The sequence below is a fragment of the Tachypleus tridentatus genome, chromosome 2 (assembly GCF_004210375.1).
Source record: "Tachypleus tridentatus isolate NWPU-2018 chromosome 2, ASM421037v1, whole genome shotgun sequence".
Classification (NCBI taxonomy): Eukaryota; Metazoa; Arthropoda; class Merostomata; order Xiphosura; family Limulidae; genus Tachypleus; species Tachypleus tridentatus.
In genome coordinates, this window is record NC_134826.1 from 122994680 (window position 1) to 123011587 (window position 16908).

General features: G+C 35.2%; 1 protein-coding gene across 1 annotated transcript in view; it reads left to right on the forward strand.

The window, feature by feature from the left end:
- The window catches only part of LOC143244994 (uncharacterized), a 51545-nt gene that overhangs the window by 25783 nt on the left and 8854 nt on the right, over positions 1-16908 (forward strand). The window contains exons 3-4 of the mRNA XM_076490673.1: positions 10764-10978; positions 14509-14660. Coding sequence (XP_076346788.1) covers positions 10764-10978; positions 14509-14660 — 367 coding nt within the window. The remainder of the gene's footprint in view (positions 1-10763; positions 10979-14508; positions 14661-16908) is intronic.

Genomic DNA, 16908 nt, shown 5'->3' on the forward strand with positions numbered 1-16908 from the left:
CCAAAACTCGAATGTAGATAGAGATGTTTTAAACGCATCTAAATGTATTGGGGAGCAAAGTAGAGTTGGTCACTTGTGTGGGAGAAGATAGTTGGATTCACTTCTGTTCCGTCACCTATGATTAATGATATTGTGTCTTGATGAATTAAAGAAACAAGTAAAGAGCAGGTTCTCAAATAGTGAAAACACAGCTTTAACCTTTGATTATGGTCCTGATTAACATGTTTCGGATAAAATACTGAGCAGCTGATGAGCAAGTTAAGTTATCCACCACCTTGGAAGTCGTCGTGTTGACCAATAATATCAAAAACTATGCTGTGAAAACTCAGTAAAGCTATTTATTAATCGATGGAACTATTGATGAAGTAAATATGTCAAAATCAAACAATTTGGACATGACACCCGATAAGCTATTGTCTTTGAATGATAAAAATAAGTAGATGTGAAATTTGACTTATTTCTTTTTAGCGCTAGATTGCATGCCTTTGGTCGAATCCTGACACATCTGGTGAAAGTCTATAATACAAGTGAGTCCTTGGTACATAATGGGCTTTTTTCTAGAAGCTCTTGTAATGAACTTTAAATTTTTTTTCTCACAAGTTTTGCAGATTGTTTAAGAAGACTGCGTTTCCCTGTCTTTGTTCTCTTGAAGACCAGCATAAATTTGGCCAAAATGAACAAAATAGCTACAAGAATTTTCATCAGCGTTCATTCACCAAGACAAAATTGTTGTGAAACAGGGGAAGTGGATCAGAGATGTAACAGTCGATTGGAGAAAAGTGGCATGAAGAGCAAAATATTTACGTCACTTTTTGGTTGAAGTAGTTCAATTCGCAGTAGAGATGTGGTAAATATTTCTACTGTCTAAACTTGGTACATTTAATGTTTTAAACTTAATGATCATCTTGAATTTTGCTTCTACGGAAAACTATATTCTACATAAAAAAATATTTGTAAAAAATATTCTTACAAATATTTTAATTATGAAATGCTTCTCTAATCAAGTTTATGCACTTATTATAACTCAAGTACAAATGGAAGTTAAATAATATGTCAGAAAAGAGCAGGAAACTTAAACAGCAACTACATCTTTTTGTTTATTCCAGTATTGTAACCTGATATTCTATTATTATATATTTTGACTATTAAGGAAAGAAGCCAAAATATTGAGAGTTTCATTTACAATTTTTGCTTTGTAGAATTTTTTTGTGGTGTGGGTTTTGTTCAAACTCAACTATTTACAATAGCTACTGCAGTAACAATATTTTTCCATCCAAATTATATTTATAATTCAAATTATGACAACCCACATACATTATTTTGCATTTATTATAATTAAAACCAATTTGCCATTTATTTGCCCAACTCGCTGAATGATCTAAATCCTTTTGTAAAGCAGCAGTATCCTCTTCACAGTTAGCAACACCCAAAACCTTGATATTATCAGCAAGGTTAAATAGTTTATTGACTATTATTTCATCTATGTCATTAATGTAAATAAAAAGAACAATGGGCTTAAGGCTGAGTCCTGAAGTGCCCCACTTATGACATTAAAGCAATTTGATTGAACTCCATTTGTAACAACTCTTTGCTTTATTCCATCCAACCACTCTTCTATCCAATTTGCTAACTTATTTCCCGCACCGATAGAGATATTTTTATATGCTTTCTGAAAATCCAGGTACATCACATGTACACACTTACGCTCATCTATACATGCAGTAACCTTTTCAAAGCATGTCAAAATATTCGTAAGGCAAGATTTTCTCTTAGTGAAACCATGTTGACTTTCCAATAAAATTCTAAATTTTGTTAAATGACTTTACAAAGTATCTTTTATTAGACTTTTCAAAAGTTTTCCCACAACTGAAAAAGAAAGTAAGTAATTCGTAATCCGTACTTCGTTAAAAATTGCAAGAGCAATGATAGTATACAGGCAGTTGGTAGTATACAGGCAGTTGATAGTATACAGGCAGTTGATAGTATACAGGCAGTTGGTTAGGTTATTATAAACCGATCTTGAAAATGAAAATCATCAAGTCATGTGACAACCAATTTCGACATACAGTCTCATTAAAAAAAGAATATATCAGAACCACATTTAAACATTGTTTGCCTAAGTAATTAATGTGTTGTCATCACTATTAGAAAGGACATGTAACAAACATTTCCAACTCAAAATATTAATGTACTCATATGATAAAGATGTGTTGTGATCGGGGATTACAATTTCCAAAAAATGGATGTTCACTATTATTAATTTTATTGGAAATCAAAGGAACATACACCTACTTGGAGAACCATGGTAATCCAGAAAGAGACCTAAAACAAGTCGTACTACAGATAGGTAAACATTGTACGATATCTTGTAACAGATGAGAATCTACAATCGCAACAGTCAACTGAAAAAAAAAAGTCCATGTGACAAGAGTATGCCACATAATCAAAAAATATTTCAGTCTAGAAATGATGCCATTATGGTTCAAGCTTACCAAAATAGAGCTAACAGTTATACCTCCTGTTCGGCCGTCGTATAATTCAAACAACTGGAGACTAAAACAAGTATTCATGCTATTATATACGAATACATACAGTGAAGTCGTTGGTTGTAATCACTATAGATTTCTGTTGCAAACGGTCGTACTCGCTCACTACAAAAATCAGTAAGAAGAACTAATGTGCTTTGTACAGGACCGCTTTAAGTCGGAACTGTTTGCGATGAAAAGTATATTGCAGGATTATTGTCAAGATGCACTGTTGTCATTATTGGACATGATGATGTAGACTTTAACGCCGTGGTAGCGTTCCAAAATCGTTTTACTCTTGCGTACTAAACAGTCGTAGTCATAACTTGTGATTAATTTCCATTTATAAAGTAATTTTAAGTTTTTGTTTGTAACTAATCTTGAACTTATAGACTAGGGAGAAGACGGCGTCAACTCTTGGGCTGCTGTTAACAGACCGAGTAGTAGGTTTTAATCGTAATGTCGTATCCACAGCTCCAAATTACGGGACGCAAACTATGAGTAATCAGATTCACAGTCTAGTCCACGGTTTTAAATTAGTTACTAAACTTAAAGTGCGTTTAAGCAAACAATTTCCAAGTGGAATTTTCGCTTTATGCTCATTTAACTCAGAATAACTTTCAATTTGTTCACATAATTATTTATTTTCTAACTTGTTAGTTTGTAGTTAAGCGCAAAACTACACGATGAGCTATTTGTGCTGTGCCCGTCACGAATGTCGAAGCACAATTTTTAGCGCCATAATAGCTTTGATCTTTTGTCACTGTTTTCCACTAACATTATTTTTGAATTTTTTTGAATTTCAAATGTGTGTTAGTTTTGAAATTAGATAAAAATTAAAGCTCCACCTAACTATTTGTGAATTCTCTAATAAACATTTCTTAAGCTTCCTACCTATCAGTTTGGGTTTTTTTTTAATTTCGTACAAAGCTACATGAGAGCTATCTGCGCTGGCCATTCCTAATTTAGCAATGTAAGACTAGAGGGAAAGCAGCTAGTCATCACCACCCACCGCCAACTCTTGGGCTACTCTTTTATCAATGAATAGTGGAATTGACCGACACATTATAACGCTCCCACAGCTGAAGGGTGAGCATGTTTGGTGTGACGGGGATTCAAACCCTAGACCTTAACATGCTTGGCCATGTCGGGCTCTACCTGTCAGAAAAAAAAAAATTCTGCTATTTATATTCCATTAATTAAACTGAAGCTCTTTCAACTTGGCCACTTATACCGTAAGATAAAATATCCTTTAAGCCTAAATAGCAATAGAGTTCGTGACAATAATCCCACAGGAGTTAAGTGTTCGCTATTTAAGGTTTTGTAGATGTCTTCCACGAAAATCAATTGGGTAGAAAAATCTGTGCGTGACAAAGAATGAGCGTGATAAACATTTTCAAGAAACTGAAGCGTTGAAAACTGCCCATTATAGAAAACATAAACTAATTATTTTTCTTTCATTTTCATATTTGTTTGTGTGTTTCAAACTAGCGACTGAAAAATATGAGACTGAAAACAAAGAATACTAAATATTTAATTCATTAATTATTATATCCTGTAGTACGAGAATTTTTAGCATTTTGTTTATGTGCTTTGGATTATTCATAATGACATCAACTTCTCACTCAACTGGAACAACTGCTTACGTTTCAATGTATTCCTTCCTCCCTTCGTGTAGCTCGTATGCTAGATGTATGCGCTAATTTAACGCTTGAGGACGAAAATAATTTATGGTTTTACTTTTCGCGTTCCTCCAGAGCATGCATTACGATGAAAAACGCATGATCTTTTATTAGCAATTACGAAAGCTTTTAAAATCAAGGAATATTTGAGCTTCGAAACAAGTGAACATTGTCTTTTGAAAATGAGTGATCCGTGTTCCTGGAAGTAACTGGAAAGTGCAATATGAAAGGACAAATTTAAGTCATAGATGTCAGTAATCTATCATACAATTTGGTTTTTAAAAAGGTCATACGTCACAGGTATTGCTCTGACGTATGACTTTTTTAAATATACTAACCAAACCTATGTATTGGCAGAGTTCAGAAAGTGGCTTATTTATAATAAAATATCAGAATTTCACTTATAGATTTCGTGTGGAGTTTTGTTTTTGTTTGGTGGTGCAATAACTAAAGGAAAAAAAAATCTCCAAACTTGAATCACTATTTCACCCCTTGTAGATCAGCATTAAGGCTGGTGACTTACAACGCCAAAAATCGGATTTTAATACCCGCTATAAGCATAAGAGTGTAGCTTTAGGCTTAACAACATTTTAAGCATAAGATTCGTACTTTGAATATAAAGAAGTCAATTCTTTATTTTTTTTCAAGTTGAAAGAAGGTACGAATTCAAGCGATTTTCTCTTTAGTTGATTGCTGAAGAATAGGTGGAGTTAGTGCATATAAATCCTACTAGATATCCGTTCTTCAGTAAGTGAAAATATATTACTGGGAGTATGTAAGTATGTATTTATAGGATTCATACCACTGTTGTTCTCAAGAACAAATCAAATGTCGTAAACACTCTTTGTCAGGGAATTCTAAATCACACTACAGCACCGAAGTTAAATATAATTTAAAACGACTCTTGTACAGCATATACACCCTTGTGCAAATTAATTGAAACAAATGGTCATTTTACAATATTTTCAGCATGGCGGCCGGTGTAGGTTCGCTGGACCCGTTGATTTCCTTTAATAGTCATATTTTCACACAGACGGCATCATTAGCTGTGTTTTGCAGTACGGTCGATCTATTTTTGGGATATATGACAAAATTTTGAGGAATATTACGTCATTCGAAATTGCGTTAGAAGGGCAAGGAGACCAGTCAAAAAAGAACTTCTTACCAACTCAATGAAGAAAAAACGGTATCAATGGGGTCTGAAATACAAGAACTGGATGCAAGAACAATGAAGGAAGGTGTTATTCAGTGACGAGACTCATTTCTTCGTACAGGGTCAAAGAAGTCTGCATGTTCGCAGATCTCCAGGTGAGAAACTTCGAAAATCTCATATCAATCAGTTCGTAAAACATCCCTTGAAGAAGATGTTTTGGGGCTTTTTCGGCTACTACGGCGTCGGAGGCTTACATATCGCAGAAGGTATGATTCGAGGACCACAGTACATCGAAGTTTTGCAGAAAAGAGTCGTTCCAGAATTGAAAAAGAGATTTCCAGATGGATCTGACATTTTTCAGCAAGATCTGGCTCCGTGCCACACATCGAAACTTGTGAAGAATTTTATGACTACAACACGAATAAAGGTGCTGGACTGGCTTGGAAACTCTCCGGACTTAAATCCTATTGAAAATCTTTGGACGATTTGTAAAGAAAGACTTCGGGGAAAAGACTGTACTACGAAAGATAAGCTAATTGAGGCCATAATTGAGGTGTGGTACCGCGATCCAAAAATTAGTAAAGATTGCAGTCAACTTGTGGACTCGATACCAAATCGGATTAATGATCTTCTGAAAAATAAAGGCGGTCATATCATGTATTAATTTGTGAGTAATTTTTGGATTCTCAGAAATAAAACGCAAAAAATTGAAAAAAATCGTAATTTTCTGTCTTGTTTCAATTAATTTGCACAAGGGTGTACGTATATATACAGGTAAAAGGAATACAATGCTAAAATAGTTACACAACAAGTGATTCACTGAAACAGGAAGAAGCCCTTAAAATGATTTACATGACTATACTCTCAAGATGGTGACGTAAGAACATCGAAACATGTAGAGTCGTTTCAGAGCTGGTTCCTGTTTTAATAAATTATTGCAATTATTCAATGATTTCAGCGTTTCACCCCTTTTAACTGCTTATATGTAACAGCACTGAGACAGACTGCATTTTCTGAAAGAGAAATTGCATGAACTATATTCTTATGTACTAGTCTAATTTGATACGGTCCCTAATACGTATCAAGACTTGAGAATGAATCCTCTAATGTATAAATTAAGTACGAAATCATTATTTTTATTTGCTGTCATAGCAGCTCTAAAATAAGAGGTCTTACAAGCTCTCCGAGAGTGACGGACTCGCATTACGAAACCCTGCACAGTTCGTGATTGTAACAAAAATATATTATCTCAGTATCGGGTCAGAATAATAACTGCCAAAGAAATGGAAAGAATTATTAGATCAAGATAAGTAATTCTTAAAAACGGAAATTAAGCTTATGTGGAGAACTGCTAAGATCTAGTTACACTTCTCTTGCTGTCAAACTTATAGTTTCGTCAAGAAGTATAAATGACATAATACTTGTAGTCTATTTCTGTATACGCGTGCATGTAAATCTTTAAACTTGCTTGAAAAGATTTGAATTATTAATATGGCTATACGTAACAACGGTAACACAGAAACTATACCATTCTTCTCTTACAATGCCATGAAATATTCCATTATTTAAGAAGGCTTATAGTTTATGATACCATTTCAGTTAAAAGCGGAATCTTTGAAACATAGACAACTTATCCATTCTCATTTCCAATCTGAGTAGAAACATAAAACTTATGAGAATGTTTATAAATTAATTGATTTTTGTTGTTATGTTTTACTGATAAATTTTGTAAACAACTTGTTATTGAATCAGTCCATATACAGGCCCAGCATGGCCAGGTGGGTTAAGGCGTTCCACTCGTAATCTGAGGATCGCTGGTTCGAATCCCGGTCGCACCAAACATGCTCGCCTTTTCAGCCGTGGGGGCGTAATAATGTGACGGTCAATCCCACTATTCGTTGATAAAAGAGTAGCCCAAGAGTTGGCGGTGGGTGGTGATGGCTAGCTGCCTTCCCTCTAATCTTATACAACTAAATTAGAGACGGCTAGAACAGATAGCCCTGGAGTAGCTTTGTGCGAAATTCAAAAACAAACAAACAATCCATATACAAAAACGTCTAGTCGATTGCAATTACAATTATATTAATATTTATTCGCAAGGAATAATGATGTCATAACTACGTATAAACCGTTTTAATTCCTCTTGCAGCCTATTGAAAAATAAACAACGAGTTTGTAACTTTTTCATTAACTTTTGACCTTATTTTTAATATGCCTAGAGAAAACTTGTAATTCTATGTGATTTGTTTGTTTAATTTCGCGTGATGCTACTCAGGACTACCTGCTCCCTAATTTTGAAGTAGTCGAAGAGAAGGAAGCTAGGTAGTCAACATCATCCTCCGCCAACTCTCGAGCTACTCTTTACCAACACATAATGGAATTGGATGCCATATTATATTGACAACATGAAAGGTTGCGATCCCACGCCCTGACCTTCGTGACATGTCAAGCTACAATTGCATGTGGTCTCATTTTATTATAACGAATGTCGACACAAAACATCTTTAGATTGAAAATCCCAGTCAGCTAGTTTTTACTATTCATGTTCGACATAAATCGGTGAAAATAGCCAACAAATATACTAATATCTCATTAATATCTTATATTTTAAACAAAACTAATTGTAAGGGCATATAACGTGTTAAGTGCTTTAGCGATTTAAGAAACAGATGTTTTCTTATAGGAAAAGCTTATTTTATAAGCATAACATAAAAATAGACTTTCAACGCATAGCGGCTATAGTCAGGTTACCGTTGCAGTTTAACAGTACAGAGCAAGAATAAATTATAACAATAGGTACACATATGGAAGCTAATACTAGAATTTATTATCAATATGGTCTCGGCTGATTTTCGTCCTTTAAACCTTTCCTTCATACTGAAGATAACCTGATTTAAGGAAACCAAAAATAGTTTAAGACATGGTGGTAAAAAAAAATCAACATAAATGTAACATTAAATAAGTATATAGAAGCTTCTCTCCAGCTTTATTAACATATTTAGTAAATTAAAGGGGGAAATCTGCTTCTTACATTGGCCAGGTGGGTTAAGGCGTGCGACTCATAATCCGAGGGTCGCGGGTTCGTATTCCCGTCGCGCCAAACATGCTCGCCCTTTTAGCCGTGGGGGCGTTATAATGTGACGGTCAATCCCGCTATTCGTTGGTAAAAGAGTAGCCCAAAAGTCGGTGATGGGTGGTAATGACTAGCTGCCTTCCCTCTAGTCTTACACTGCTAAATTAGAGATGGCTAGCGCAGATAGCCCTCGAGTAGCTTTACGCGAAATTCGAAACAAACAAACAAAAGCTTCTTACATCATGGTTAGGGCAGTTGCTTGCAATAGATGGCAGCGGTTGGTAATAACAAGCTGCCTTTTCTCTAATCTTTGACTGCTAAGTTAGAAACAGTTGACGCAGATAGCCATCGTGAAGCTTTACGCGAAATTAAAAACAAACAAAGCCAAATCTTATATCGTTAAATTAATTAGTGTAATTCTAAACCAGCACCACTGCATAGTTTCTATTTGTATGAAAATCACGGACAAACCTAATTCATATCTAATAGAATTAAGATTGAATTAAATTATAAATAAACTTACATACCACATAAAGATATCTTGTTACTACTATGAATGATTGTCACATCTGATTACCTGCAGTCTTTCCAATACTAACAAAAAACGTGATACATATCATACGTTTCATGGAAGTAATACTTAATGTTCCTTTTCTTCAGTTGGGCTTATGATCTGCATTTTTATTACGATTAAGAAATCTTTATTTAGATCTTCTGCTGAGAGATAAGCATTTATCAGGATTCATGATTTAACCTATCATTAAATACAACCATAAAAGATAAATTCTTTTGTCCGAGCTTGAATAATAATTAGAATATCAATGTTATTGATTGTAGAATTAGCCATCCAGTAATAATTCGGTACTTTTCACAGCCTATTAGAAGAGTTTGTCTTTGTTATTGTTTTATTCACATACTCAAAATACGATTAATTATACTGGTCATGAGACACTAATATTAGTAACAGGCAGGCAAAGAACACTTTCTAAACATAATGACGGTGAAACAGCAGTAAGTTTTCGAGGTTTACAATGTTGATATTGGGGGCTCGATCACCCTGCGTAGCACAGCAGATTGCTCTCTGTGACTTTACTTTAAAAAATACACCTCTATGATTATGTTTGCATAATATACTTTTTTTCGCTCATGTACGCTAGTATTAGGCCTAATATGTTTTTTTTTAATTAACACTGTATTTTTATCTATCTTGCGAACAGAATGTGGTTGGAGCACTATTATTACACACTTTTCTAATTTTTGAAAATCTTTAAAGGAGTAAATAACACTTGTGAGAGCTCAGTTTGTTTTAAATTATCCGAAAAGTGTAAACAAATTTAGGAAACAATTGCTATAACCGATTTGTACCTAACATAACGTTACTTTTCCTACTGTAAAATGACATATCTCGAAAACTAGATTACAAACATTAAATTTCATATTTCGTAATTTTTTCCCAATATTTTCAGAAAACTTGAACGCAGAATACTTCTTTCTCGACGTGCCATGACTTGTAAATTAAGGCATTCGATTCACAATCTGTAGATTGAGTACTTGAATTCCATCGCTGAACGTGTTTGACCTTGCAACAAACAGTTGAGGCCTTATAAGACAACATAATATTACGATCGACCATATTATTCGCTGGTCTATTATTTTGAAATTATATATTACTGTTGCGAATAGCTCTCGAATAGCTTTGCGCAGAAATCAATAAACAAATCAACGAATTTTCTTGTGCAGGACTTACAGCTGAAAGTTCTTTAAAGTACTTTTCGATTGTATTAAAATATTAAAATGATATCAAACTAAAAACGACAAAAAAGAGACTCGCGCTTGTGAAGACGTACGATCATTTTGTGCTTTTTCTCAGTGATTCAGAGATAACTTTATGGTTTTGCAATGTTAAAATGTAGTTTTGTTACCTGCGGTGAACAGAGCACAAATAATCAAATGTGTTGATTTGTACTACACAACAAATAATATTAGCAGCTTTTGTGCATAATATTTCTCTCAGCAGAAGATCTAAGCTATGTGTTTTGTTAATTGCTGTAATTTCCATGTCCTTTATTTATATTCAGTAATCGTAACGACACTAAATTATCTCATTTCTGTATTACGGTGTACATTACGGTGTTTAATACATTTTTTAAAAGCAAGTCGCCATTTATTATTCCTGTAATATAAGTTCCATCAACAACATTTTTTGTGGCATTCGGAGTTTTCAACACAGCGTACAATATAAAATACACCAAATATAACCTGACTAAATACAGGGAATTAGGACAAAAAATACTTGGGAAGAAATGAAATTTTCATTTATTTAAACACAGGAAATTTTTGTTGAAAGAAGAAACCCCTGGCGATGTTGAAACAATGGTTTCTAAAGTTGCGAGAGCCGAAAGTGAAACAACTAAGGAAGAATTACCCGTATCTTTCAACACTATGTCTATAGCCTTGCATTCTCCCGATCTACGGAGGCCTTCATCACCTTGGCAAGTAAATTGTTCTACGAAGACTACATTGACAACGAAACCCAGCATTCAGAGTAAGGATTTGTTACTGTTTAGTGTCCAAAGTCAATATTTTAAATTTAATAAAATTTCAAAGACAAATTTATTGCAAAGTCACTTTCTTATACGGAAAACATATGATAAATCGTTTCTCTGGACTTTCTAGAAATTTCATGAATGTAAAATTTAGTTTCCACCCGTAATCTATAGCCTCGTTTAAAATTTATAATTTAGCTGTTACGAGAGGTTGAAATAATTACATATTCACCAAATCATTCGTAAATTTTGTTATGAATACTAGATATTTTAATAACTTCAATTTACTGAAATTTCAAAGGTCGCTGCAAAAATATCATTGAAAGCTTGGTAAATACGCTTTAAATAAAAACTAGCGCTTTTATTTAGAACATGTATAGTTTCTCTGATTTCCAATTTAAGAAGAATAGTACGGATGAATTTTTTTAACAAACTATGTGGAACAAGCAGTTTGAACAATCAACTGTTGAAGTTAATATCATCGAAGTCTAACTTCACAGCCATTATTCCGTTCTAACTTGCTCTTAAGACATTAAAGAAGTTTGCGTTTAATACATTTTTTAAAGCAAGTCGCCATTTATTATTCCTGTAATATAAGTTCCATATGTTTTTAGCAAATTATGTCGTATATTCAAGAGAAAGAACGGAAAAAAAACTCACTCTCACAAGACAAGTAAAAGAGAAAATAGTCTCTTTTTAAGACAATAATTTCATATGTTTAGTGAAAGGAGTAGAGAAACAGAACTCACTTTCTCAAGAACAGAAACAGAAAACTGTTTATCTATAAACATATTTGTTTATATAAATGTCATAATTACCTCGAACCTTTGAATTCTAAGTCATGCGAAGATTCTTTTTCAAATTTGAGTTCTAGAAAAAAAACACATATTAACTGCCAGACAACAGTAGAATTCAAAAACATTATAAACTGGGGACAGTTAATAGGAGATTGTAGTAATTGTTATGCCAGAATAATTTTTGGTTTTCGTTATTATTTTATATATTTATATTACACCAAAACCACACTTTTAAAAGGAAAAAATGTTTTCTCAGACCATCTTTTACGTAAAACAGTGGTGCACAAACTTTTTGAGTCAGGGGTCACAAACAGACTTCTCGTAACCGTTGGGGGCCACAAAAAAGTGAAGATTAAAATCATCCCACAGTTGCTTCACACAAGATGGGCATCACATTTAAGAACACACAAATAACGATTACATCAACAAGTTTGCACATTATTCTAAGAAATGTTATGATACGTCAATTGTCACAAAGTCAGTGTGATGGATGGTGCTGCATGTCATCTACGAGCTTAGAAATGACCGGCTTGATGTTTGACGCTGAAAGACGCAAGACTGCTTTCAGATGATCATCAGTCAGCTGATTGTGAGTGTTGTTTTTGTTCAGTTTCATATGCGAGAAAGCCAGTTCGCAGCAGTACGTGCTACCAAACATGCTGGTGTGGACAAGTGCATTTTATTTCAGATTAGCAAATGCATCAGGCAACGTTTTGTAGAAGTCAAGCAAACTGTTTTCTCGGTTATTAGCACGCACTTCATCAGATGCCTGGAGATCAGTACGTTCGAGCGGATATTCTGCTGACAAGTCATTCACTAACACACTAAACAGATCAGCAAAAAGTTTCAACAATTTGCATTGGTCAAAGTCATGAAACCATGAGTTGAAGGATTGAATCAAGGTATCTAGCTTCTCAATATAAACTTGTGTGTCAATGTCCTGATTCTTCTGTAGCTGTGACTGAAAAGTTGGAAAGTGCACGAAGTTGCCTGATGCTGCTTGCTGCCGTAACAACTGCAACTTTGTCCTGAAAGCTGATACGTGATTTGCAAGATGACAGACAAGCTGATTCTTGCCTTGCAACTTCAAATTCAGATAATTCAAGTGTTGTTTCATGTCGACCAGAAAGGTCAAATCAGCTTGCCATGCAGGATCAGTCATGGAAATCACTTCTGTGTCTTTGTTCTTGCTTCTGATGAATTCTATCACCTCATCAATCAACTCCCGAAATCTTCTGAGCATCTTCCCTCGACTCAGCCAGAGTACTTCACAGTGATACACAAGGTCACCATAATCTGAATCAATTTCTTCAAGAAGACTTTGAAACTGATGGTGATTGAGCCCTCATGATTTGATTAAATTAATGGTTTTTGTCACTAATGCCATCAGTACCTGAAAAACAAGTTCTTTACTGCACAGGTTCTGTTGGTGAATAATACAATGCAACTTCTCCAACTGTCTGTTCTGCTTTCCTTGATGCTTCATCAACAGTGCTACCAGCCCGCTACTTTCTCCGGTCATGATTGGTGCTCCATCAGTTGTCACACTTACCAGTTTCGTGAAATCCAATGAAACACTACTACACAGTCGTACTGTCTCCTCGAATAGAGCAGACCCAGTTGTCTGACCCTTCATGAAACCCATGCCGATTAGTTCCTCTATGATATCAAACGATGACGACACACCACGAACAAAAACTAGTAGCTGTACTGTTGAACTGATGTCAATCGACTCGTCTGCTGCCAGAGAGAAGTAGACAAAATTGGCTGCTTTATTTGTAAGCTGCCTTGTCACGTCTGCTGAGAGGTGTGAAATTCTTCGTTGAACTGTCATATGATTCAAAGCCACCGTCTGTAGCTTGCGAACTGCAAGGTCCGGACACACCTTTTCCGATGCAGTAATCATACATTGCTTGACAAAATCACCATCAGTGAACGGTCGGCCAGATTTCGCTATTATCAACGAAATATCGTAACTGACCTCACATGTTGCACCTAAATCTGCTTACTGCTTTGGGAAAACGTTCTACTGGTGATTCAGCGACCGCCGCAAAGATTCAATTCGAGCTGTTCGTTCATCACCGACAACGTTGTGGAAATCTTTATGCTTCGACTCATAATGACACTTTATATTGGATACCTTCGCCACTGCTACTGTCGAATGACACAGCAGACAAATAACGTTCTTCTGTTGTTGAACAAAACAGCATTGCGCAATCCAATCATCATGAAACTGCCGGTTTTCGTCGTCAACTTTTTTTTTAGGATTAGCTGCCATTTTTGTTACGAAATAATATCAAAATAGGTCTCGTAAGTAAATCTCGAAGAACAGTTGGAATGCGTGAGATTTCGTAATTACGGAAATATTACGTCATTGCGTCAATGATTAAATGCCTATGCATTAACGAAATTTGCTTATTAAATTTTCTTTATTGCTCAACACAAATGTGGAACCATCCACTGTCTAATCTAATGCATATTCTTCTATAGCGCTTAATCTTTGCGCAGGCGCGAACTCCCTATGTTTGACTCACTCGGTGACTCGTCGCGGGCTGGATTTGGCCCGCGGGCCGGACTTTGTGCACCACTGAATCGTAAAAGAGGTAGTTTCCTTGGTTACAACGAAGCTAATGTTTTAGTCTCTTATTCTTTAAACACACTTGCACACAGTTTAGAAGCTGTTTCTGACACATCATCCTTACATTATAAACACTTTTTGTTTATTTCAATAGGAACTAAGAAACGAGCGACCTCTGTGGAATCAGAACATACTAACCAAACAAAAGTGAGAGATTCATTTCTCAGAAAAGTGGAAAGCGCTGACTCAGTACCCCGTCTTTGCTACAATAAAAGCAAAACAGGAGCTCTGTTTAAAACCACTAAGGTAAGTACTGTAACATAACTGAACGTGTTACATGTTGTTCTCTTCATATATATGAGTCACAAGATACCTCGAGTTGAAAACTTGTTATCCTGATGTACTTCAGCTGTTACGAAGCCTATATGATAATTTTCTTATGCTAGTATATTTTGATTTCAAGTAACCCTGCTTTCTTAGCATATCTCAGTCACGAGTAATATTTAATTAATTTCTGGTAATACTGGTATATCTTGGTTACAAACATTTTTAGGTTATATTCTCTTCCTTATGACACTAATTGGTCATAACTAACTTTTAGTTGCGTTCTTGTTCATTTTGTATTCCTTTGTTAAAAGTAATCCATCAGAATAAAAACAACCCTGGTCCGGCATGGCCAGATAGTTAAGGCACTCGACTTGTAATTCCGAGGGTCGCATCAAACATGCTCGCCCTTTCAGTCGTGGAGGCATTATAATGATACGATCAATCCCACTACTCGTTGGTAAAAGCGTAGCCCAAGAGTTGTCGAAGGGTGGTGATGACTAGCTGCCTTCCTTCTAGTCTTACGCTGCTAAATTAGGGACGGCTAGCGCAGATAGCCCTCGTGTAGCTTTGCGCGAAATTCAAAACAAACCAAACAACCATTGATTAAGTTGTTGTAGAAAAACGTAAAGTTAAGAACAAATAATGCAACAATAAGTGCTACATACGTTCATTGTCTTGTTGTTTTTCCTTTTTACAAGCTAGATTTTACTGACAGAAAGCAAGAACGATATAGCTTAAACATGTTTTAAAACATCTTCACTAATGACAATTATTCCTATTTCTACCAGTTAAAGTGAGAAACGTTATCTGTGATGAATGTCCAGCTGTTATACGTGATGATATACTTAATCACTCGGCCCAGCATGGCCTAGGGCGTTAAGGCGTGCGCTTCGTAATCTGAGGGGCGCGGGTTCGCGCCCGAGTCGCGCCAAACATGCTCGCCATCCCAGCCGTGGGGGCGTTATAATGTGACGGTCAATCCCACTATTCGTTGGTAAAAGAGTAGCCCAAGAGTTGGCCGTGGGTGGTGATGACTAACCACAGATAGCCCTCGAGTAGCTTTGTGCGAAATTCCAAAACAAACAAACAAACTTAATCACTCAAGTACATGTTGTGACATAAACCTGCTATATTAATCAAAAATAGGGTCTAAGAAGAACGTGTTGTGTTTAAGGTATGTATTTAAATGAATACTAAAATTTAGTGTTTGGTATCATTACATAAGCTTTCTTGTCTCTTATCACGAGCACCCCGGTGGGGCAGTGGCAAGTCTTCGAATTTACAGGGCTAAAATCGGAAATTTGGTTCCGCTTGGGGACACAGATGTGGCTTTAAGTAAAACAGATATTTAATTACCCGCAGTGGCACAGCGGCATGTCTGCGAACGTACAACACTATAAACCGGGTTTCGATATCCATTGGCGGGCATATCCCTGATAGCCCATTGTGAAGCTTTACGTTTAATTCAAAACAACTCTTACCACGTGCTTCGGTTTCATTAATATTGATGTTGTAAAATACGTTCTTCAGATCAGTTACTTAAAGTGTTCGGTTTCAAAACACTCCGCTTGCGTTAGCATCTCAGAATATCGGATGAGATTTCCAATTATCAAAATTTCACGATTTTTCAAATAAATAAATAATTTTCGAAGAGGATTTTAATAAATGGAAGAAATTAATTTCATTCTAAAAAATGTTGGTTAATTACAAAATATTTTACGCCAATGTAGAAGAAATGTTATTTTATTTGAATATTTTGAAATGTTAGAACTAAAATTTTCTCTTTCACACATAATAAATCACAGCTACACTTTTACCCACACACTAACTACAAATATGAGTTATAAAAAAACAACATACTAACTGTCAGGCCACAACAGAATTCAAAAACATTATAAACTGAGAATAGTGAGTGAGTGTTTGTTGTACTTGTTACGCCAGAATAATTTTTGGTTTTCGTTATCATTTTATATATTTGTATTATAGCAAATTGACACTTTTTAAAAGAAAACCAGTTTTCTCAGACTATCTTTTACGTAAAGATGTAGTTTCCTTGGTGACAACGAAGCTATTTTTTTTATTATCTTTCCTTTACACACACACGCACACTTGCATGTCGTTTAATATATATTTCTGACAAACATTTTTATTTGTTTCAGTAGGAAAAAAGAAACGAGCGATCTCTGTGTAAAAAAGAGCTTTGACATCCGAATGTTCTAACAGCTGT